Raw genomic sequence first — 22,785 nt, 5'->3', positions numbered from 1 at the left:
GAAAAAAAAAGTAGCGGCACAAATTTGTGGCACTACTTTTTGCCACTGCGCAAGCCCCTGCATATGCGCTTTGGTGTGGGGCAAAATGTCCCACTTCAGGAAAACTGCTGTTTCCCCATTCCTCCTGGGTCCCGCTGTGCTGGAGGAGCTGGGGTGGAACTAGAGGAGAGATGCTCTGATCAGCAGCCAGAGTGTCTCCTGGAAGGACCAAGCCTCTGTGTCTGCTGGCGCACATTCCTGGAGCGTGCACTGTGCCACTTTTTTCCATTTTTTTTTTGATACTGGGAGTTCCCAGTATCAAATCTGCAGCATGGTAAAGAGTTGCATATGTACCACATGCAGTTTATAGCATCTCAAGTAGGTTTGAGATGGCACAAACCACACACGTGAGCTTGTCTGGACGTGCCCAAAGTGTTTTTCTAAGCTGGGTAAGCATGCCTTACATAGACATGCTTAGTGATTTGCCCAAACATCTCACCAATGAAATTAGAAACATGAGCCCAACAGTTTGGCTCTCAGTCTTCTACTTAAAGAGTGACAGCATTTTGTAAGGTTACTGATAATCAGAACTGTAGTACTGACAGAACAATGGCTTTGTAAGGCTGCAGTGTCTGATCCCTTTCTCTCTCATTAGGGGACAACTCCAAACCATATTTCTCTGGAAGAAATTTGTGCCCTTTAGATTTGGACCACACATTACAGGAGGAATTCTGAAAAACAGCTGTGTGGGTTAGTGCAAGTGTCTGGGTTATAGGCGGGAGTAACATCCCTCCTGCCATTAAAACAGAAAGGAAAGCATTGTAGAACAGCATTCTTTGGGCCAGAACCTGAAGCTGCAAGTAGATTCGTTCACATAATAATGATGCCATTAACACTGACAATGAGATCACAACTGGCTGCCCAGGTAAAAGTTTAATGCTGCATATTACTATACCTCCATCTTCATTTTTCCAGTACAGGAACAGATTCATAGTTCCAACTTCAGTTATTTGATGATCTTCTCCATACAGCCACAAAACCTGCTGACACCCTTGTTCTATGGCTTCATGCTGGGCATAAATAGAAGAACCATAATTCCTTTCAAAAGGGGAGAAAAAAGAAAAAAAGCTATCAGTGCCTAACTAGATATTATCTTTTGACAAAACTTCTTTTTTTCCCTACTCCTAAAAATGGGTTATATTAATTTCAGTGCTCAGATTTAAAATCTGTCTTTTAATTAAAACACTCAGAAAAGTCACTGAGTCTCCCTGACATAATTACACTTAACTGGATGGTCTACATGCTGTTTTACTTCTACAAGCATTGAACTTTGAAGGACTCAGCAGAGTCAAGGGATACCCAATTATCAGCATCTCATATGACTTCATAAGAGTGTCTGTACTGTCTGGGTAAAGCTTTGTAGAGAAAGACAGAGAACAACCAGGAAGTTCTACAAAACCCTGGGATGTGGATGTAACTTCTGACACTTCTTCAAAGGTTTACACAAGCAACACAACTTATATATTGTCCAGTAAACTGCTTCAACACTTCAGGTTTTATGCACTTAAAAATGGATCTAAGCAAGTTCACTTGTAGAAGCAGAAAACCTAGAGCAGTTCAGTAAGGAGTCATGGGATATATTAGCTCTGCAGGCACCATTCTGCCCTTTTGCTCTCTCTGTTGCTGCTGTCCACTGGCTAAAGTCTTGAAAAAACATTAATGCAAAAAGGGTTTTCCTCATTGCTCTTTTCTGGCTGAGTCATAAAGCTAAGATGGTCAAAAGCAGAAGCACAAATGATTATTCTGGGACTTGATTAGGATCGCATTTATGTTTATCTGCTTTTTGCCTGTCTACTGGGTGGTGAAGGAGATCCTTTTCTGTCCCTTCCTATCCAATTTTGTGCAGTGCATCAGACAAAAATATAAAAATAGCATTTTTCTTGAGTTTATTTTAATTCCATGTAGCAGCTGGAATCCTGGAGAAACAATACTACTTTCCCATGCAGCTCATTATGATCCACAAACCTGAGTTTAAAAATTTCTGCCTTATTCTATCTGTGCCATTTTGCAATTCATCTCAAGTGAAGGGAGGGGGAGATGGCAATCTACTAGTTACCAATATCTGTTCAGAAATAACAAGCATAGTAGCTGCATAAGGAACTTGGGAAATGTCATAACCATAAACAGTAAGTGCTCTTTACAAATGCTGTCTGCAGCCTAAATCTAACTAAAGAGCATACATTCATTCACTACTTTTGTCAGTGGCCTCTGCTGAAAAAAATCTTGAAACTCCCAACATCTCAGATACTAACAGGATTCCTAACCAGCAGCTACACATAGTGACAAGGGTATGTGTCGAAGACACGGGAAGGATGTGCTAGCAGAGGGCTGTGGTAACAGGATGAATTCACCTCTGAGTCACTATTTCAAAACCAACTCAAGTCAGTGTGAATTCCTAATACCCTCTTCAAGGTCAACTCTCTTTTGGAGTATCACAACAACAATAATTTAATTAAAAAAATAATAACAAGACAACAAAAAGAAATTATGAGTCACAAAGAGGAGGACTGGGTAGAAGAAACTTTTTGCAGCCATGGAATTATCTTGCTTTCTTGCTCACTAACAAAGCTGAAATCATACCAGAATACTGTATTTCATAACCAGGTAATCAGAGGAAAATTTCCTACTAGCTTTCTGCATCTAAAAGACTCTCAGAGAAGAAAGTTATCAATGTCTTTCAAAACAAGGATCAGGCATTTATTTTCTTTGATAAGCAAGTCTATTATCTAACCACATCAAAACTGCATACTTAACCAGAATCCCAGCTACTCTGCTGTGGTAACAGCCAAAATACATACTGTCCAAGATGCCTAGTACATTATCAGGTAGCACATTAACAGAAGACGCTTGCCTAACCTGTGACTTCTGCTTGGTACACCAGAGCACTGTCAGATCACAGGTCCACCTTTGGATCTCTCTAACACTTTTCCTGAATTCCCATATTCTCCAAGCCAGTCACAGATGGCTTCTCAGAACACTTTGCCAAGGATGGAAAATAGCAATCAAGCTCTCCCTTGGCCAGCTGGCAGCAGGTTGGTACACTGCATGACACTGAAAATATCACTTCAGTGATGCATCAGAGTCTGCAAAAGGAGCAGCCAAAATATTAAAGTGGACACTTGACTGTCCCAGTTCTTCATTCTGCAAAGGGCTCTCTCATGAAATATCCTGTAGGATTGGTGTAGCAGAACAAAGAATAGGCAACTGAAGAATAACTCACAATTTGTAATCACTTCAGTTTTAGAAATCTTTGTCTCTATACTTAGTATGCATTATATCTACATATACTAAATTTAAAGGATAGTCAGCATCAGAGTCATGGTTAAATACCCTGCTAAAAGGAAACAGAGTCAAACATACAAGCTAATGCTTATGTACAATCAGACTTTCTTACCCTCCCAGTTTGCAGTCCCCAGTTCCTCCTTTCCAGGCTCTTACATATTTTGGATCTGCCCACAAGGATATTGGATTAAAGCTTCCACTTGCAAAGTAAGGGCCCACAGGACTGAGTATGACATACAGCAGGGCTTTAGTTGGCTTCTTGACTCCAAGAGAAGGCTGCAAAGTAAAGCATGCACAGATCATTCTTGCTTTGTTGGCTTCTCTACTTGGGGGTTTAGACACTGGCTTTCTGAATTACCACTTTAACAGCACTAGGATGGTGCCCACACACCTCTGCTGGAACTTGTGCAAGGGCCACAACGGAATAGCACAATTTACACTAGTTCCAAAAATCCCACTTCTAAAAAAGAATGGGGCCACCATATACTAGCACAATTAGTCACCCGCATGCTATTTTAATTCTCTCAAATTAAGGCTAGAAATAAACATCGCTGAATGGAGGAATTCAGCTGCACCATGATGTGCCAGGGCACAGCTGATCTGCCTCACTGGGCAAAGCATACGTTGCCTCTCATCCTGTTCTTGATGGTGCAGGACAAGAGGCAATGTGAGCTCCCTGCTTTCCACACTGGCCCAGACCCATGCCATTAGTCAAATGCAGTGGGGAAAACAGGGATTTCCCCTGCGCAGTCAGCCCTACTAGCTGAGTAGGGCACGTGGCACAAGGTAGCAGATGTCTGCTGCAATAAAGTTTTCCTGTCATGTGGTACAACAAAAGGTAAGGACGTCTATTTGCTCAGCATTTGTGCTACCTTACGATTTTTTAAGGCGGCACAAATGAGAAGTCAAACAACATCTGTTTCCACCCATGGTTTCGAACTGTTGTGCTGGCTGCTACACTTCATGCAAAAAACACATGAATGGTTCTAATATAGATAGAAAGAATAAAGTGTTCTCTGACTTGATTAGAATATCTGTATCTCTTTCCCAACTCCTTCAGCCTCAGGAGTTGAAATCTCAAGCAATCATGGATCCTGCCCCTCACATAGAAGAACCCCAACCACAAGGTCTAGCATACCTAATCAGATGCATGAAATTGTTTGTTGGGAGCAAAGCATTTGATGCTTCAGGAAACTGGTTTGTTGAGGGGCAATGCCACCTCATTACTTAGGGATCTAAGCAGTGATGGAAGAAAGAAAAGCCCTGTTTATCTTCACTTAGCTTGCCACATAGGTAACATTTTTGTTGCCAAGTGACAGGCTCTGAATGCTAACACTGAAAGTTTGGAGGAAAAAGCTTGACAATCTTATTAACATGGGTTTTCTGGTTCAGGTGTATTCACAACAGCAGACTTGTTTGACTGGATCATTGCTGGTTTCTTCCTACTATAAAATCCCCCTGAAACTGAACCAAACCTGTCTCCCTGGAGAATATTCAAGTGTCACTTCTGTGTCAAGAGGAATCACTTTCAGCAAGTGGCCCACCCAAACATCTTGGCATGTGTAGTCACCACAGTACAGAACAAGTCAATCCAACAAGTGTTCCTGAGCAATACCTTAAGGAACCCTGACATGGCTGGTGTTACCAGGCATTTACAGACGTGCTCCAGGAGGCAGTGGATGCTTTAATTAGCACAGTTCCGAAAGCTGCACTGATTAAAAGTGCCCAGAGCATCACGTGTATCAGCATCCCCACACTGAAAAATGGCAGTGGGGTACTTTAACTAAAGCTAATCCAATGTGCTTTAGTTTAAAGTGCCCCACCACCATTTTTCAGCACGGGGACACGTGATGCTGGAGTCTGCTAATTAATTAGTCTGGTAATTACCACAGATTAATCAAGTCTGCTCCAATGCGCTGTAATTACAGCACGTTGGAGCAGCCTCTCTGCATATGTACAGGAGCCCACGGTGTGCAGCCTGTGAGAGGGAACCAGGAAGGTGCCCGGGGAAGGAATGTGAAGGATTCCAAGAGGCAGAAACCTGGCTGTGTGCTCGGATTTTAGATCCAATTAAACTGGGCATCTATCTTCTCTCTTGTCAGCCAAACTGATCACCCAAATAAGGACAGCAGTACTTCCTTCTTTCTAAAAGGGCAACCATTACATAATGGTTATAAAAAACTTGGAGGTCAAATGGCAAGGGATCAAGATGGTATATGAACCAGCCCATCATCAACCCCAGGGTTCTGCTGAGGCCATGAAACTATTGGAAGATTCAGATAAGCTTCCTTCGCTCTACTGAAGCCATTTTTGATTTCCCAGCACTTCAACAAAATGGCTAACTGAAAAATGTAAATTAAGTAATATCCAGATGCTGCTCAGTGGCAACTGAAGTAAAGTATTAAAATACAGATATAAATGACAAAGTCCTATTATTTATGTTATGTGAATCAGAGGCTGCAAATAGACATTGCCTTTGTACTGCCATAAAAATCTATATGGTGGCACAAAGCTCATGCAGATGTCCATGCCCCTTACCTCCCCACAAATGCTTGAGGTTCTCTCACATGCTGTTGTCCTGTAGGATTGGGTCCCTTAAGTCCAGGGAGTGGTAGAGGCCCAACCCTGTAGGACAACAGGTGACATCTGTGTCACCCAATGAAGTGAATCGTCTGTGCCTGGACATATCCCAACACAGTTGATCCACCTCCAAGGATGACGTCCATTTATAGAAGGAGAGAATAAAAGAAATGAAGAAAAGGCATTCTGGGAACAGGGTATTTCTGTTTGACATGGGTATAAACCCTATCGGAGAACTTCACTTGCCTACCAAAGCCCTCTCATGATAAACCTCTGCAAAAAATTGCAAATCGTGATTTTTAATATTGACAATGTTACAAATTAGGACCTGCAAGTGCTTTATACACCTTAAAGTAAAATCAAGCCCCTACTCCCGTTTATAAAAGCTGGAGGTTATAAGACCAACCTACAGTGGTTGCCCTGTGGCAACCAGCAAGTCAGGGACAGAGCTGGGAATATTGATTTTGGCACTGGTGCTTTAGTGAACCATAAAAGTCTTCCCTTTTATGTGAACTGACAAGCAAGGAAATTGTTCATAAAAATCACTTCTTTATTCCCTATTCATTTTATAGACATTAGGGACCTACACCCACAAGCAATTTGTGTAGGTGCATACAAACATATGACTACAGGGGAACAGCAACAGAGGTAAGTTTCACCCAGAAGTAAGACATAGGTTCACTCATAAGACAGAGATTATAAATTGTCCTTCATGGTGGAATAACTTTAATTTACTCATGGGGTTTGGAAGAAGCCCTAATAGCATGGACCATAGTCACTGAATATATGTAAACATGTCCCATATAGCCCATTCTCATGTATTATTTCATTTTTAAAGACAAATGCTACTGTATGCTTTTTTATTACAAAACCTCAATTAAAACTTTAAGTTCTTTAAACACACACACATGTGGGCGGGAGTGCACTGCAATTGTTCACAGTTAAGAGAAAATGTACATTTAATCTAAGAATCTGAACAAATATTTCCACTAGATGGTGCTGCGGGAAACATAAATGAACTCTAAGTCAACTGCAAAAAAGAATCTTAACAGTGAAAAGCAGGTGGGCAAAAATTGGAATAATGCAAAGATCAGAATAAAGAGTTAGGACTAAACACTGTAGTTAACAATTCTTCCTATCACTGAAATTATCTTGTATTTTACCAGTGGTACAGTTTTCACTTTCAGCTCTGAAGCGTGCAAACCAATTTAGCTCTAGCTGTGCTATCAGGCAGTCTTTTCTTCCCAAGTCTGCTGTTCTCATAGCATGGCCAGACATTTTTAGCAAGCAACTAAGAACACACAAAATGAACTTGTTAGCCAATTCATTATTCTCTGTCAATTGGTGAAAAATAGATGTATTTATGTTCTAAGGACAGGAAAGGTCAAAACTGCCCATTAAAAGTAGGAGAAGGGAATGAGGAAGGGAGGAAGGAAGGAAAATAGTGATTAGTGGGTACATCTCTATGTGCAATTAATTTGAAGCAATACACTCCAGAGCAGTTTGAGCCAAAGTAAACTACTCCTGGGCACTGTGTCTATATGTGCCCCCAGAACAGCAGCATTTTGAGCTGGGGTAGAGAAGTTTATGCCAGGGCTGGGGCATTGGGGATGGGGGGTCAGTCCCAGGCTCTCGGTGGCAGCATCAGATGGCAGAAGCTGGCTGGGGCACAAGGGTGCTGGAAATATAGTCTGTCAGGAGCTAAGTGCCAGAATATGGGTGCCAAACCAGGGTAGGACAACACAACAACGAAACAATGAACATGTACGTACAACTGAAAAAAGTAAAAGATTTTCCCCACCTCTATTCCAATCAACGTAGGGCGGATGTACAGGCTGGCGGAGGTTGAGTAGGGGACCCACTCTGTTTCCACTTCCACAAGCTTCCGGATACAATCTAGGAGTTCATGCTTATCAAAACACTGAAAATAAAGAAAGAACCCAGATTTATAAGAAACATACTCCTGGGAACTTTTAAATCAGGGTGACAGGCTACAGAGGTCCACAGAATTATACCACTATCATTGGTGTGACAAAGCATGGATGCAAGGGCCCTGTGGCTGTAACCACCCCAGAAATGAACTATCCTGAGTGTCTTCATGCAGTTAGGAAAAGTATTGTCCAAAAACAAGCAAGGAAACAGTGGTATGAGCAATTATGGTTCCAGCTTGCAACAGACACTAGAAAAAGCTCAATATGCACAGAGGTACACCTCAACTTTTCCGTTTGTTCCCTAAGTGTGGAGACCAGCTCTTCTTCAGAGTTTTCTAGAGACTGATGAACAAGAAAGGAGACCTGATGTCCCACTTTACTGGAAAATGCCTCCAGAAAGCTGGATAACTGACATGGCAGGGAATGTACAGGCCAGTGTGCAAATACTAGAAAGGTACCTTTCTGCCCTGATGAAGTTCACTAGCATAGTGAGAATATGTGGTTGGCTGTGAGATGTGAAATCATCCAACTAAGGTCAAAAACTCTTAGGAGAACTAAGAATAAAACTTGGGTCTTGCAGACCTAGCCACTAGGGATGCTGGGCTAAATTTGACTTGGGGAATTGTATGGGCTTATATGGGAGAGGGCACAGTTTGGCCACCTACCTATGTATAAATGCTCAGATGAATGTTTGTATTACATGCCTTCAGCTCTAAAGAGATTTAGTAAATCCCCAAACACTTTTTTCTGCAGGAAGGAGAGGATGCAGAGACAGAGCCTGCGTATTTGTTCTGGTGAGTTCGTGGCAGAATTGATTTTAGTAGCTCCCTGAAGTGACCACTACCCCATGGCTGAACTTCTATAACGATAGAGATGAAGAGCTCTGGTGTTCAGTGAGAGTTACAGCTGCTGCAGAGCTTCAGCCTAAAAATAAAAATACTTTCCTAGCATAAGGAGGTTAAAACGTGCTTCAATTACGTACTGGCAGCGTGGCTCGTTTTGCTGACCGTGCCATCCGGTCCATGTTGAGCATGGGGCGGAACAGGCGGATTTTACCATCCACTCCTCTGTAAGCTTTCATTCCTTCAAACAGCTGCACCAAGCCAGAAGGGGAGGGGGTGGGAAAAAAAAAAGACAGAATCAGATACAGACAATCACTATGGAAGGTTACTGCATGATGACCAGTGAAACAAATACAGAACATGCTCATTGGAAATGAAAGCGTTTAGCACTTCTCTAGCACTACAACTTCAAAGCACTGTATAAAGAAAGGCTAATTAGTCCTTACAATACCTGGGTGAGACTAAGGAGTATTTTCATTCCTGCGCTAGCCTTCAGTATGCTATAAACATATCAGTATCAGGGGAGCTAGCAATTATAATGAAATCTGGCTACAACTTAATATTTGTAGCATGGGGTTGATTTAACCATCCCCTCATAACCTGACTAATGTCAGGACTGACCCCAAACAATAGAGAAAACGCCTGCAGAATTTAAGGTAACATGATAACTTTGCCTCAGGGCTCAGCCCAGTGTGCATTTGTACAGGGGTAAGGGAAAAGGACAGGAGAAGAATTAAGGGAGGCAGTTGCAATGCTTTGATCCTGCACTACTTCAGCAGCAATTGGGACAAACCTCAACTTATGTCTGTCCCTCAGTACACCTCTACTCTAAAAAAGGGGACAGGTGGTGCTAGAGCCAGATCAATTAGCTTTGAGATACATTCTCTACTGATAATTTACAGGCTAAACTCAACAACTCCAAGCACACCGGAAAATCTGGCCCATGGTCTTTCAAACGAATTTGCCAGAAAACTACTAAAATCATCTGATAATTTGAGGATGATTCCAAAACAATACTAAGCTCTATAGTACAGCTTAGAGCTTGAAAATAGCTTTGTGTTTTTAAGAGTAATTTTAATGTAGTCCTAAATTATAAAGCACTTTTCCATAAGGGTTTGAATAGGATAGGTCTATCTGAGGCTTTAAGACAGCCCAACTGCAATATAAACAGAGCCTTAGCAAATTTCTCTAGACTACCCATCAGTTAAATGGCAGAGCCAAAATGAGAACTTAGGACTTCTCATCTTCAATGCTGCTCTTATTGCTATGGACTATGCTCTCCCCGTTAAGAAGCATTTTTTTAAACACATGAGACACACACACACACGTCACGAATAGGACACTGTAGCTAGAGAACAAAAAGCACTTTTAATAAGTCATAGCATAGTTGATGACATGGAAACTTGCATTTTGTACTGGACCAGCTATAAGCTATTTTTTGTAATGCCAAATGGGTTTACTACACAGTTTTTCCTCACAACATGCATTTGCTAGAATCTGTACGAGAGGGAGGAGGAAGGAATGCTACTGCTAAGTTTTGTCCAATAGCCTGATAGAAATAGAATCAAATTGCTATTGAAACACAATGCTTGCTCAAGCTGTTACATCATTACATCATTCCAGAACAGATTTTTGTAACTTTTCAAAGCTCAGTAAACGTTTCACTTGTTAAAAAGGAAGCCAATGACAGTGTTTCAGGAATGCTCTATTCCAAGGAAAGCAACAGCTGCAGTTGCTTGCTGGTTTGCTGCTACAAATATGTACATCACAAGAACTGGATCTGGAAGCTAGCAGATCCAGGCTATCAAAGTGTATCATGGAGGGCAAGGAGAAAAAGGGAGGGAATGCCAAATTGATCATTTTTATTATACCCACTGTGTATTCATTGAGCCACAGCATTGACACCAGATTCTCCTCTGTCTGTCCTCTTGGCTAGAGGAAACGTGATGCAACAAGGGTAAAATAAAAAAAAAAAAAAGTAAGAGCACATTCATATTAGCAATGATTCCAGACTGGGCCAGAAGTAATAGGCTACTATGAGTGAAATAATGTTGGGACTCCAGCGTGGTTGCCTGCTTCTTGGGCAGGTCAAGAGTTGTTGCTAGAATACTTAGCCACAGGATCTATAATCATTAGTACAGATCCCAGAAGGTTAGATAAGTGAATGGAAAAAATAGAAGTAGGGTAGGCGTTAGCCCAGTGACAGAAAGAAAAGGTCATGAACCTGATTCTCCCTTTACTTACACTTTTCTTACACCAGTGTAATTCTACTGACTTGGTAGAGTCTCTCACAGTTTACATTGAAGTGGGAGGAGAATCAGGATGCATGTTTTCACCCTGTGTTCCTAAGCCGTTCAAAGTACCTTACTGAGGCTCTGACATGAATGAGAGTATAGAGCAAGCTGCTCCAATGACACAGAAAAGACCACTCTAGACATTCATTACTAGGTATTTTTTAAAACACCACCAAGCTGGCTTCCAGCTGTGATATTTCACTTTCTTATAGGCAACTCCTTGCTTTTTCTCTCTGTTCCAACGCATCATTTGCAATATTATAAAGCTATCAAAGAACTAGGTAGCCAGAAGTCACAAACAAAGACATGCTAGGCAGATTCTACAGTCCAAAATAAGGATCTTCAAGGATCTATCGGTTTCATAATGTCTGTGCCCCACCCCCAAATTAATAAAATCATTCTTGGAGTATAATACAGCATGCTTCAGTGTCACAGAGTATATGGTAAAATGAACTGGAAACCATGGGCCAAGAGAGTTCTCAGTTACACAAAAGTGTAATATAAGGTAACTCCGCCAAGCTCAATGGAGTTACTTTGGACTGAGAGCAATGTTAGCACAGCAAAATTCAGCCATGTGTCAGCCATGTGCAACTAAGACAGTGGCAATACTTATATTACAGGATTAGGTTTTCAAAAACTTAGTAAAAGGTAAATTCCCAACTCATTCAGTACTCACTTCCACAGCATAGTGGAGAGATGATGAGGCTGGATGTAATGAAAGATTCTCAAGAGGCTTAATATGAGGTTTCTCCCATCCTGAAGCCAAAGACCATTCAATTGTCAACATGTTATCTGTGAACACAGTTCCAAACACCAAACCATTGGGGTCTGGTTTTTCCTTGAAAGTAGTTGCCGGGGTAAGAATTAAGTCTTCAGCCTGGAAAAAATGTGAAATAAATGCATAATATAAAAACCAAATTGAATTAAAATGCTTATGTACCAGTCATAACATGCAATCCAGAAGCAACTAAGAGGTGGACAAGATTATTTATATGAAATAGGCAAAAACATGCATGATTACACACATGCACATACATACAGAACACTCTGCATTATAATTATTAACATTCCTTAAGGAAAATAATTATTGGAAAATATTCCATCTATGGATGGAAATGTTTTCGATAAATAGTCCAGTAATTCCCCTATAAATCTGTATGTATGCAGAGGGTAAAGATTACTTCACACAAGACAAACCTGTGATTTTCAAGAGGAAAAGAAGTATTCTTCCCTGAATCACAATGTGGAGGAAGGGTAGGCAAGAAGAGAAAACTGTGGTGCTGGTACTCTTTTGTATACACAGGTTGTATACAGTAGGAAATGGATGGAAAGGAATGTGAAGCAGAGGCTTGGTTTTATTTTCTGCACCTGTCCTTTCCACAAGTTGTCTGCCCAGTCAAATTGAACCAACTCAGTGGGGAAAAGAAGTTTGCTCTTAGGTAAAAAGGAGGAAGGGATTGTGACTACAAGATACATTCATTTTAAAAATGAGGTTCAGTACAAAATCGTAGAACAAGAAACCCTCAGGCTGGATTGTATTAGGTATAGTCTAAACACAGACTGCAGGTTCTCATCCCATTACCTGGACTGACTTTTCCGACCCCTTTGTCCCTATGGGTTTATTATGTGTTTGCCTCTCTACCCAGTACCCCACCTTCCTCTCCCTCCCTTCCTTGCCTGTCTTTCATATTCAAATCCTCCTCTGTTTGATACACTGCCACTGCTCTGTCCATGTCCTTTTATGACATATGATGAAGTAAGCACAGGCTCAAGAAAGTTCATGCTGTGCGACTCTTATTTAGTTCATCTGTAAAGTGCCAGTCTACCCTACCTTGTGCCTGACTTCAGACTAACCTAGCTAACTGTCTCTTTCTACAAGATAAGTGGCTTCCATGAGGTGGGAGAAAGACAAGCTGCTCCATAGTTTTGAACAGCTGTTTAGTAAATTCAAATGTCCACTAAGGTTCAACACTTGCTGTCATGGCCTCTGCAAAGGTCTTGGCTTCTTAGGTTAAGGATAATTTTTTTGGAAGCAAGACGTATTCTGGCTCGAAATTTAAGAGCACGACTAACATTAAAACGTCCTCTTTTAAGAGTACAATGGTTGCACAATCTAATTTTCAAGCTATCGTTAATGAACACTAGCCTATTTTCATTATTATTTTGCATAATTGCTTAGATGTGAAATCAACTGAAAGCTGAAGCACATGAATAGCTAGAAGCCTGTTTTAAACCATCACCAATTACAGGCCCTGTCTAGATATTATGGGGCATTAGTTAGGCTGCATTAACAAATAAATTGATGAAACAGCAATTACTGCTCTTAACTCTTCATAGCAGTGATTCACAACCACAGTATTGCAACTGTATGGGGTGAGCCACACAACATTAGCACTGGTGGTTTGCACACCTACAAGATTCATGTGATAAACCAAAAGACTTTCAAAAGAAATCCAGAGTTTCAAAACCATTCTAAGGTGTTGGGTGGGGTCTTTCTGAAGTCTTTGCAACAGAAGAATTGCTCTATTAGTTTCTGTAGTCAAAAAACAAGTGAAATCAAACAGCTGGCATTTTCAAAAGGGTGATTTAAGTCTAACAAAGGATAACTTGAGTCTAAAAACTTTGAGAATCACTGGTTTATAGTAAAAATTAGCCTGCTGACAGTAAATTCTCTAAAGGGAACAGTTTGCTTCGAGCTTTTCTGAAACCAGCACAGGAGCTTTTCAATAATATCCTCTTTATTAACCAACTGCAAAACAGACATTGAAAAGAACAGGCACGATCAAAAAAAAAATCAGAATTTTGAAAGATGGTCACTTCAAAATCAGCTACCTACATGTATGCCTTAATTTAGGAAAACAGTTAGGCAACAGCTCAACTTTAAGCACATACTCAAAAGTCAAGCATGTAATCAAATATTCTTCTTACTTACCAAAGCTTTCAATATCCGAAATCAAAGCAGGGTGATTTTTCAGAGGTGTTAGGTAGACACGCTTACCCTTGAATTGAAGACCACTTTTAATTTAGATATCTCCATGATTCAGGCCATTTTATTTTATCGACTATGTCCAGTCTTTGTGCAAACTTGAAGGCAGCACAGCACCGGAAATACACCTGACGCCCTACCCATTTCCTGTCTCAACAGAAACAGCTTTGTGAAGCCCCAAATACTAACTGCTTAGGTCAAAAGGAGCAACAATAATTAAGACTGTGTCTACCTTTACTTCCTGTGGCCTCTCACAGCTACCCCCTTGTCTTCACCTTCTAGGCTTTTTGGATGACACATGTATTTGGGAGGCCACTTTTGGAGACTCAGAGTGCGCTAAACCTAACCAGCCTCAATTGCTTGTTCTACTCCCTCCTTCCCTTGCTTAGCTCTGGGCCCATGCCCCTAGCTAAACCACACATGCCTCACTGGTGCTAATTATGGCCCCCATGCCTCATGGGTCTTGCTTTAACTCAGGGGCAGCCACAATACAGTCTGTGGCCCAGATCTGGCCCCCCAGGCAATTCCATCTGGCCTGTGGGTGCTCACCAATTGTACCCTGCCTAGCCCCCCATGCCTTGCTCACCCTCTGGTGTGCAGCTTCTGGGCAGGGCTGCTGCTGCCATTGCTCCAGCCACCAGGGGGTCCTGCTCGGCTTCCCTGGCATCCAGTGGCTCCTCCTCCTGTTCCTGCTACAGTGCTTGCTCCAGGCAGTAGGGAGGGAAGCAGTGGGGGTGGGAGGGAGCTGCAGCTAGATGGGGGCACTAGGTGGGGGCAGGGAGCTTGGGGCTGGTCTGGCAGGAATGCAGGGCTCTGGTGGGCAGGGTGTGGGTGTGAGGGAGGGTAGGGGGCTGTGGAGACCCCCACACACTCTCCCATGGCACACAGCCCCTGCCACGAGTGGCAGCAGCAGCAATAGATGGGGGCTCTCGGGGTGCTTGTGGCCCGTGTGGGCAGTGCTGTCTGGTGGCACATGGCTCCAGCCAGAGCTGCACATGGTGACAAGAAGCACAGCCTGCCCAGCCTGCCTCTATCATGAGGGACTCCCCATGGTACACACACAGCTCCTGGCACTCATGCGCCACCAGGGAAGCCCCGCATGCTGGAACCAGCTTCCTTCCCTACTATGTGCAGCTGCCAGGACTCCACCAGAGAAGCCCTATCCCCTGCTGTGGTAGCAGGGAGTGGGGAAGGCAGCCAGCTCCATTGTGCGGGGCTTCCTCCAATGGTGCGTGAGTGCTGGGAGCTGCCTGTGTGCTGCAGTGTCCTTTGCGATAGAGGCAGGCAGCAGGCTGAGCTCCTTGTTGTAATGTGTAGCTCTGGCTGGAGCCTTGTGCCGCTGCATGGCAGCACCTGCACAGGACAGGAGTGCCCCAAAGGGCCCGTTTTCTGCTGCTGCTGCCAGCAGCATAGGCTGTGCCTCATGGGGGAGAGTGTGGAGGGTGTCTCCACACTCCTCCACCCTCCCTCACACCCTACATACCTACACCCTGGCCACACAACCCCCCCATATACACACACCTTGCAACATACCCTACACACCCTCCCACAGTCACACCCTCTCACAAACCACATGCACACCCCCCCCACCATACACACACATCCACCCACCCACACACAAAATACAAGAGTAAGACTTTATTTTTGACCTATTATGCAGTCATCTCTATATACCCTACACAAACACAAATCAAGACAAAAATATCTTTTGTAATAAAATTAAAATACGTTATAGTAGATGTTTGACTTTTAATATATGATATTTTCTTTCTGGTTCAGATAATAACTCCACCCCCTCCGCAAAGGAGTACTTCTGGGGCAAGGGGAGGGACTTCTGGTGGCAAAGGTCAGGGGTTAGAGGCAGGACTTCTGGCCCCAAGATGGCAACCAGGGGGTGGCGTACCTGTCAAGTGGCAGGGCTACCCATGGAGCCAGAGCCGACCTGAGCAGGGTGCAGGGTCCAGGGTCCAAGGCAAATCAGCCCACATGGAGCCCTGCCCCCAGCCCTGAAGAAGCTGCTGCTGCCATTAGCAGTGGTGGGAGTGGCAGGGGGAGGGGAGCAAGTGGCTGGACGTGAAGCTGTTCTGCTCAGCTGCGTGGAGGAAGTGGCTGGATGCGGAGCCACCGCTCCACCCAGCTCCACAGGACCCCCTAAAGCATAGAGCCCAGGGCAGTCACCTCAATTCGTGCCCTACCCTAGGACGGCCCTGCTTGCTGCCCTTGACAACTCACCAAAACTCATTAAGCAGTCCTCCAGTGGAAATAATTTCCCACCTCTCCTCAGACTCTATTAACCAGGTCCTCTGGCTATGATAACATCAGCTCCTGCAGCCTGCTGGCCCCTGGCCCTGGCAGGGCTGCTTCAGCCTACATCCCCTCAGCCCACTGGTTCCCAGGCCCTTGCAAGAGCTATTATGGCTTGGGGTGCATCCCAGGCTATACTCAGCCTATTCTGATTTGCTACAATCTGCCCAGCTGGCCTTCACCTACTGTTTGCTACCTTCCTGGAAGGGGCATCTTACCCTAGATACCTGCCTGAAGCTCTGTAGCTCCTCTTTTCTCTTAGGCTACTTACTTCTCTGCAGTTGATCCTTGGTTATCCACCTGCACGTAGGGTTGCCAACTCTTTTTGAATCCATTCCAGGAGGTTTCCGGAACACCAATGTGCCCGTGACACACAATGTAAATGTGTCCTTGCACATTTCAGTTATGAAAGCTTGCGTATATCAGTTATGGATTACAGTGTGTACACTTCATGTTAGGAAGACAAATGCATTTTACTATTACATTTTAAACCCCTCTGGACTACATATATACAACACTGTCAGCAAAAGTAGCTGCTTTATCAAAAGGACTCTAATCTTTCTGAATCACTACTGCCACTGCCTGACTCACCATCCTGAAGTTCCTGGTTTCTAAACAAGCTTCTAACAGACTGCATTTAAGTTCCAAACTCTCCTTTCCTATTCAGTGGGAAGGTCAATGGGGCCAGAGGAGTCTTCAGCATCTGTTCCCTCAACAAGGCTAAGCCCCAGACAATCTTTCAATTGTTTTTTCGGTCATGTATGTGACTTTCAAATTGCTTTGGTAAATACATATTTTGTAACTGATTCAAATGATGCTTGACACCAACATTTTTCCAAGAGCTTTCCAAATTGCTTTTCATAGTCAGGTTCCCTATGGAAAGAAGTGGAACACTAACAGTGCAAAAATTCTCTCTAAGTTGGTAAACTTCTGTTCTACCATGAGTTTGTTCTTTCAGTCACTGCTATTTGTACTCTGTCTAACCTTCTGTAGATTGAACTTCTGGGACTTCCCATTTCCACAAGGCACTTTCAAGGAGCCTGTCACAGTTTGCTTTTCATTTGAAATCCACAGAACATTAAATGCTGCACAAAGAGTCAAATCACCATGTTCGTGAAATATGTCCCTTGGATTCTTTTCATTTCTCAGCTGAGAGAAATATACTACACCCATTTTGTGTCTTCTCATTATTTCAAGACCACTTACTCACTTTCTTGCTCAGCTACAAATCTCACTGGCTGAACTACATATGCAGGCATATAACAGCAAAGTGATGCATACTTTCCTGTGCGAGACACCCACTGATTTGACTGGCTGTCAGCACTTAGACATTGACATATAATTTTACACTCAACAAATTACTTGCATTTTTCATCTATTTGCAAAATGTCATGGAGTTTATTCAAACGGATGTTTTCCGTGAATTCTCAACCTGCTGTGGCAAAATCATGGCTTTATCAACAGAGGCAGGCAAAAGGCAGCTTTAATCACTCTCATTGTCCCTGATACAAAAACTTCAAGAGGAAACATTTAAAAATATATTTATTTTTGACCATTACTACTGTCCACTCTTTCCTAAAGCTTCTTCCTGTACTTCTCTCAAGCCTTCTAGCCTATACCTCTACCCTTCTACTTCCCTTCTCTTCTCCCATTTGTTTTCTTTAGGGGTGCACTGACAGAGATTTTTTTAGGCTGATGCTGATAACCGATTTTTAATGAGCCTTATCAGCCAATACCGACCTGATTGACCATATGTGGCCCAGCAGCTTGGAGAACAGCATCCAGCTGGTAAGTAAGTCTGTTGTGGGGGAAGGGCCAATGAGGGAGGCAAAGCATGTAGCAGGGCAGATAGAGGCCCCTACATTGTGGAAAGGAAAGGGGCTGGGGCAGGAGCTGCACACCCAGGGCGGGACAGGGTGGGGCACAGAGTTGCGGTTTGTCTGGGAGGGCTGTGCAGGGGGAGCTGCTGCTGCTATATGCACCCCTGGAGGGTATGGGGAAGTGTGTGCCCTCCAGATCTGCATGTGGGGCAAGGGCGGGATGCCACTGTGGGCTGGGGCCTGGGGCGGAGCTGGGCTCTTTCCAGTGGGGGGGGAGGGGTGGGCCGGGGCTGCACTTGAGGAGGGCAGCAGCGCTATGGTGAATTTTGGGGGGGGCTGCAACCCTCCCCACCCGTAGCCCTCCTCCAAGAGCTGCCTCTGCCCACCCCGAGCACAGCATCAGCCTAACCCTCTGTCGCAGGGCACTGAAGCGCCTGCTCCTGTAAAAGGACAGGTGTTGGTTGCCGGGGCAACCCCAGGGGTCAGCTGACCAGGAGGGGGTGGGGCCTGGCGTATATAAACAAGTCAAGCTGAGACCAAAGTCAGTTCCCCCCTGGTTGCTGAGGAAGTAGGAGCTCTGTGGAAGCTGGCAGAGGAAAGAAGCCCGATGGCCTGAGCAGCTTCCGTTGGGAGGAGACCAGGTGGAGGAAGCCCTGGTAGGGATTTTGGGAGGAGAAACTATCGGATGGTTTAGAGTTTGGGTAGCCAGGTGGCTTAGTTCTTGAGTTATAGCCGGTTGGCTTATGATACTGTTTTGTTGTTGTTACACCAGAGGACCAGATGAGGCTATAGGGGTTAGAGGAGGCCTCATGGGAGCTCCCCAGTAGTGGGGGGGTTCCTGGTGCTGGAGAGTGGTGCTGCATTTTGGGGTGTCTCGACCCCAGCCCCAGTGTGGGGAATATCGGGAGAAGCCCAGTGTGGGTGCAGATGAGACGGGCCCCAGTGAGGGTGTGAGCGCAAGCAAGGCCCCAGTGCAGGCGTAGGACCCAGAAAGAGGGTCTGGGGGCCAGGTAAGGCCGAGGCTGCCTAAGCCCTGTTGAGCAAAGCCCCACTGGGGCGTAGGATCCGGGAAGGGGTCTGGGGGCCAGGCACGGCTACAGCCACCTGAGCCCCGATTGCGGGAGTCACAAGGCAAGGCCCTGGTGCAGGCGTCGTGATCTCGGAGCAAGGCCCCAGCGTGGGCGTGAGCGCAAACAAGAGGGCAAGCACTGAGGGAAGCCCCAGTGGGGCGCAGGACCTGGAAAGGGGGTTTGGGGGCCAGGTAAGGCTGAGGCCGCCTGAGCCCTATTGAGGAAAACCCCAGTGGGGCGTAGGATCCGGAAAGGGGTCCGGGGGCCAGGCACGGCTACAGCCACCTGAGCCCTGATTGCGGGAGTCACGAGACAAGGCTCCGGTGCAGGCGTCATGATCTCGGAACAAGGCCCCAGTGCGGGCGTGAGTGTGAACAAGAGGGCGAGCACTGAGAGAAGCCCCGGAGAGGGCGGGCGAGCACTGAGAGAAGCCCCGGAGAGGGCGGGCGAGCACTGAGAGAAGGCTGCCTGAGCCCTATTGAGTCAGGCCCCGGTGGCGGCGGGGAATCGCGAGGCGGGGCAGGCCCTGGTGGGGGCAGGCGCATAGGGAGCACGAGTGCACGAATAGAAGCCACCAGAGAGGGTGGGCGAACATACAGAGAGGCCCTGGAGAGGGCAAGCGAGCCGAAGCGGGCCCGGAGGACGTCTGCAAGGGCGTGGGCCATAGTGATGGGATTTGACAATGTCCAGTACAACTGAGAGGCTTGGGGCATGGTATTAGGGGTGGTAGGAGCCACACAGGACCCCTGGGGCAGGGTGCACCAAAATCTATTCATATAGAGCAGGGACCAGGAAAAGTAAGAGCACTGTGTCCAAGGGGACAGATAAAGGCAGCCTGCCTTAGAATACTTAGACCATCAAAGTCATGGCGGGCGAGAACGAGGGTGCTTGACGGACAACTTGGCACGGTAGGGAGTGCCAGGAGAGATCACGGCTGCTTCTGGGTCCCTGCCCTGTGACACCCTCCCACCAGGAAGAGCCCAGCACCACCCCTGGCCCCAGTCCAGAGTAGCAGCCTGTCCTCACCCTGCAAGGAAGACCCATTAGGCACGTACACCCTGGGAGGGCACGGCGGGCATGCAGTAGTGGGAGCCTGCCCCCCGTGTTCCCCAGATTAGCCATTCGTGGCTCCGTCCCATGCTCCACCCTGGATGTGGAGAGCCTTCTTTTGGCCCAGTGCCAGCCTCAATCCCTCCCTCACCACGGGAGCCTCTGTCTGTTCCCCCCACAACAGACTTACCAGCTGGACACTGTTCTCAATGCTGCTGGGCTGTGCTCCTGGTCACCTGCATGTACGCAGCATTTATTGGTGACGTTATTGGGCACATCAGCCAAAAAAAGCTGATTGCCAAGAATGTCCATTTTCCTTTTATCAGTGCTGATATAAGGGACCAATGTATTCGTTGGCAGTCAAACACTGAGTGCTCCAGGGTTGGAGGTTAGGGCACAAGGGTAGTGAGGGGGGGGAGGTTCTTTAATTAGGGCACTTTAATTAAAGCAGCTCAGAAAGCTGCTCTAAGTGTTTCATGTAGCCTGTTCTACATGATCAAAGTGGTAGTGGGGGCACCTTATCTAAAGCTTTTAAGTGTGGGGACATGATACATGAGATGTAGAGGCTGGCTGGAGCATGGTAATTACCACACTCCAGCAGACTGGATTAAGTGAGTCTGCTCGGAAGTGCTGTAATTACAGCACATTAGAGCAGCCTCTGTGTTCATGTATAGGTACCCTACTGTGCTGCCTAGATTCTACAGTGGTGGAAGAAAAAGTGTACAGTAATAAAGCTGTAAAAGGTACCTAGTGGACCACACTAAAAACTGAAGCTTCCTGTTTGTCCACAAAAAAGGAACAACACATGAAAATAACAGTGTAAATTTCCACATCCATCTCTTCTGCCAGTAACCCCCAGCTCTGATAAGGGGAACCTACTATTTTGACTGGGAAAGGGAATCCTTCTCTGTTCATACTGCCAATATAGATGTTAATGTATAGTGGGGTTTTTTTTGTTAATTAATGCTCCAAGTGTTTCACAGTGTTGCTTCTAATTCATGGATCTGGCAGGCAGCAAAGCTGAAAAATGGCAGAATGATACGGAAATAGGAGATTGAGAGAGAAATGGTCATGGCACAAAGATACTACATGTTAAGGGCCACATAACTTGGGTAGATGGAGAGGTAGGGACAGATATGCTCAACTGTCTGTCAAGACTCCTTGCAAAGCACATTTATCAGCCCCTGAGATATGCTAAAAATATGCAAGAAATACAGGGGAGCCTGGAAGAATCAAAAAAGATTCATCTGTGTTGGGCAAAAGATAGCTAGATATTCTTGGGCTGCCACTCTGCATACACAAACACCTGCCATTCCCTGGCATTTAGGAATCACTGACCACCCTTGATAGACTTATATATTCTAGTGTTGGAAGGGACCTCAGTGGGCCATCTAATCCAACACCCTACCCCTGACAAGCAAGAAAAGGGTCACCAAACCTGGGATCATGTGATTCCCAGCTAGGTGCCTGTCCAGTCTCCTCTTGAAGACTCCCAAAGATGGGGTGAGCACCACCTCCCTTGGAAGCCCATTCCAGATCCTGGCAACCCTGCCCATGAAGAACTTTTTTCTAATGTCCAGTCTAAACCTACTGTCCAATAGCTTATGGCCGTTTTTCCTTGTTGTGGCAGGGGGTGCCCTGGTAAACAGATCATCGCCTACTTCGTGTTGCTCTCCCTGTATAAATCTGTATGCCGCCACAAGGTCTCCTCTCAGCCTCCTCTTGGAGAGGCTGAATAAGTTAAGGTCCCTTAGCCTTTCCTCATAGGGCCTTCCCTGCAGGCCTCCAATCAGATGAGTGGCTCTTCTTTGAACCCTCTACAGGTTGTCTGCATCCCACTTGAACTGCAGTGTCCAGAACTGGACACAGTATTCCAGCTGCCGCCTGACCAGTGCTGCGTAGAGAGGGATAATCATCTCCCTGGACCTGTTTGTGAAGCACCTATGGATGCACGGACAAGGTGTGATAGGCTCTGCTGACCACTTCATCACATTGACAACTCATGTTCATCCTGGAGTCAACCATAACTCCAAGACCTCTTTCTGCCACAGTGGTGCTGAGAAGGTTGTCCCCCAGCCTATAGGTATGATGGCAGTTTTTTCCCCATAGCTGTAGCACCTTGCACTAATCCTTATTGAATTGCATCCTGTTGCTCTCTGCCCACTTTCCCAACCTGTCAAGGTCAGTCTGGATCTGGTTCCTCTTCTCCAGGGTGTTAGCTTCACCCCATATTTTTGTGTCATCCGCGAATTTGGACAGGGTGCTTCCCACTCCTGTTGAAGATGTTGAACAGCATCGGCCCCAGAACTGAGCCCTGAGGGACTCCACTGCACACATCTTTCCAAGCTGACACTGACCCATCCACCACCACCCTCTGAGTGCGACCCCTGAGCCAGTTTGCTACCCAGTCTACTGTATAATCATCCAAGGCTAATCTCCTCAGTTTATTAATAAGGATGGTATGGGATACCGTGTCAAAGGCCTTCTTGAAGTCCAGACAGATAACATCCACCTCGACTCCTGCATCTAAATATTTGGTGGTCTTGTCATAAAAAGAAACTAGGTTAGTCAGGCAGGACATGCCTGC

The 22,785-nt window shown here is 45.3% G+C and overlaps 1 protein-coding gene across 2 annotated transcripts in view; it reads right to left on the bottom strand.

Annotated features, from left to right (window-relative positions):
• The window catches only part of BCAT1 (branched chain amino acid transaminase 1), a 103,738-nt gene that overhangs the window by 35,544 nt on the left and 45,409 nt on the right, over window positions 1–22,785 (bottom strand). For both annotated transcript variants that reach the window (XM_090043586.1, XM_090043585.1), the window contains 5 exons: window positions 11,645–11,845; window positions 8,815–8,925; window positions 7,703–7,822; window positions 3,434–3,597; window positions 935–1,077 (listed from right to left, as the gene is read on the bottom strand). In XM_090043586.1, coding sequence (XP_089899712.1) covers window positions 935–1,077; window positions 3,434–3,597; window positions 7,703–7,822; window positions 8,815–8,925; window positions 11,645–11,845 — 739 coding nt within the window. The remainder of the gene's footprint in view (window positions 1–934; window positions 1,078–3,433; window positions 3,598–7,702; window positions 7,823–8,814; window positions 8,926–11,644; window positions 11,846–22,785) is intronic.

This window comes from Crocodylus siamensis, chromosome 4, assembly GCF_052110815.1.
Source record: "Crocodylus siamensis isolate JL-2025a chromosome 4, ASM5211081v1, whole genome shotgun sequence".
Classification (NCBI taxonomy): domain Eukaryota; kingdom Metazoa; phylum Chordata; order Crocodylia; family Crocodylidae; genus Crocodylus; species Crocodylus siamensis.
This window is presented reverse-complemented; position numbering and strand designations above follow the sequence as displayed.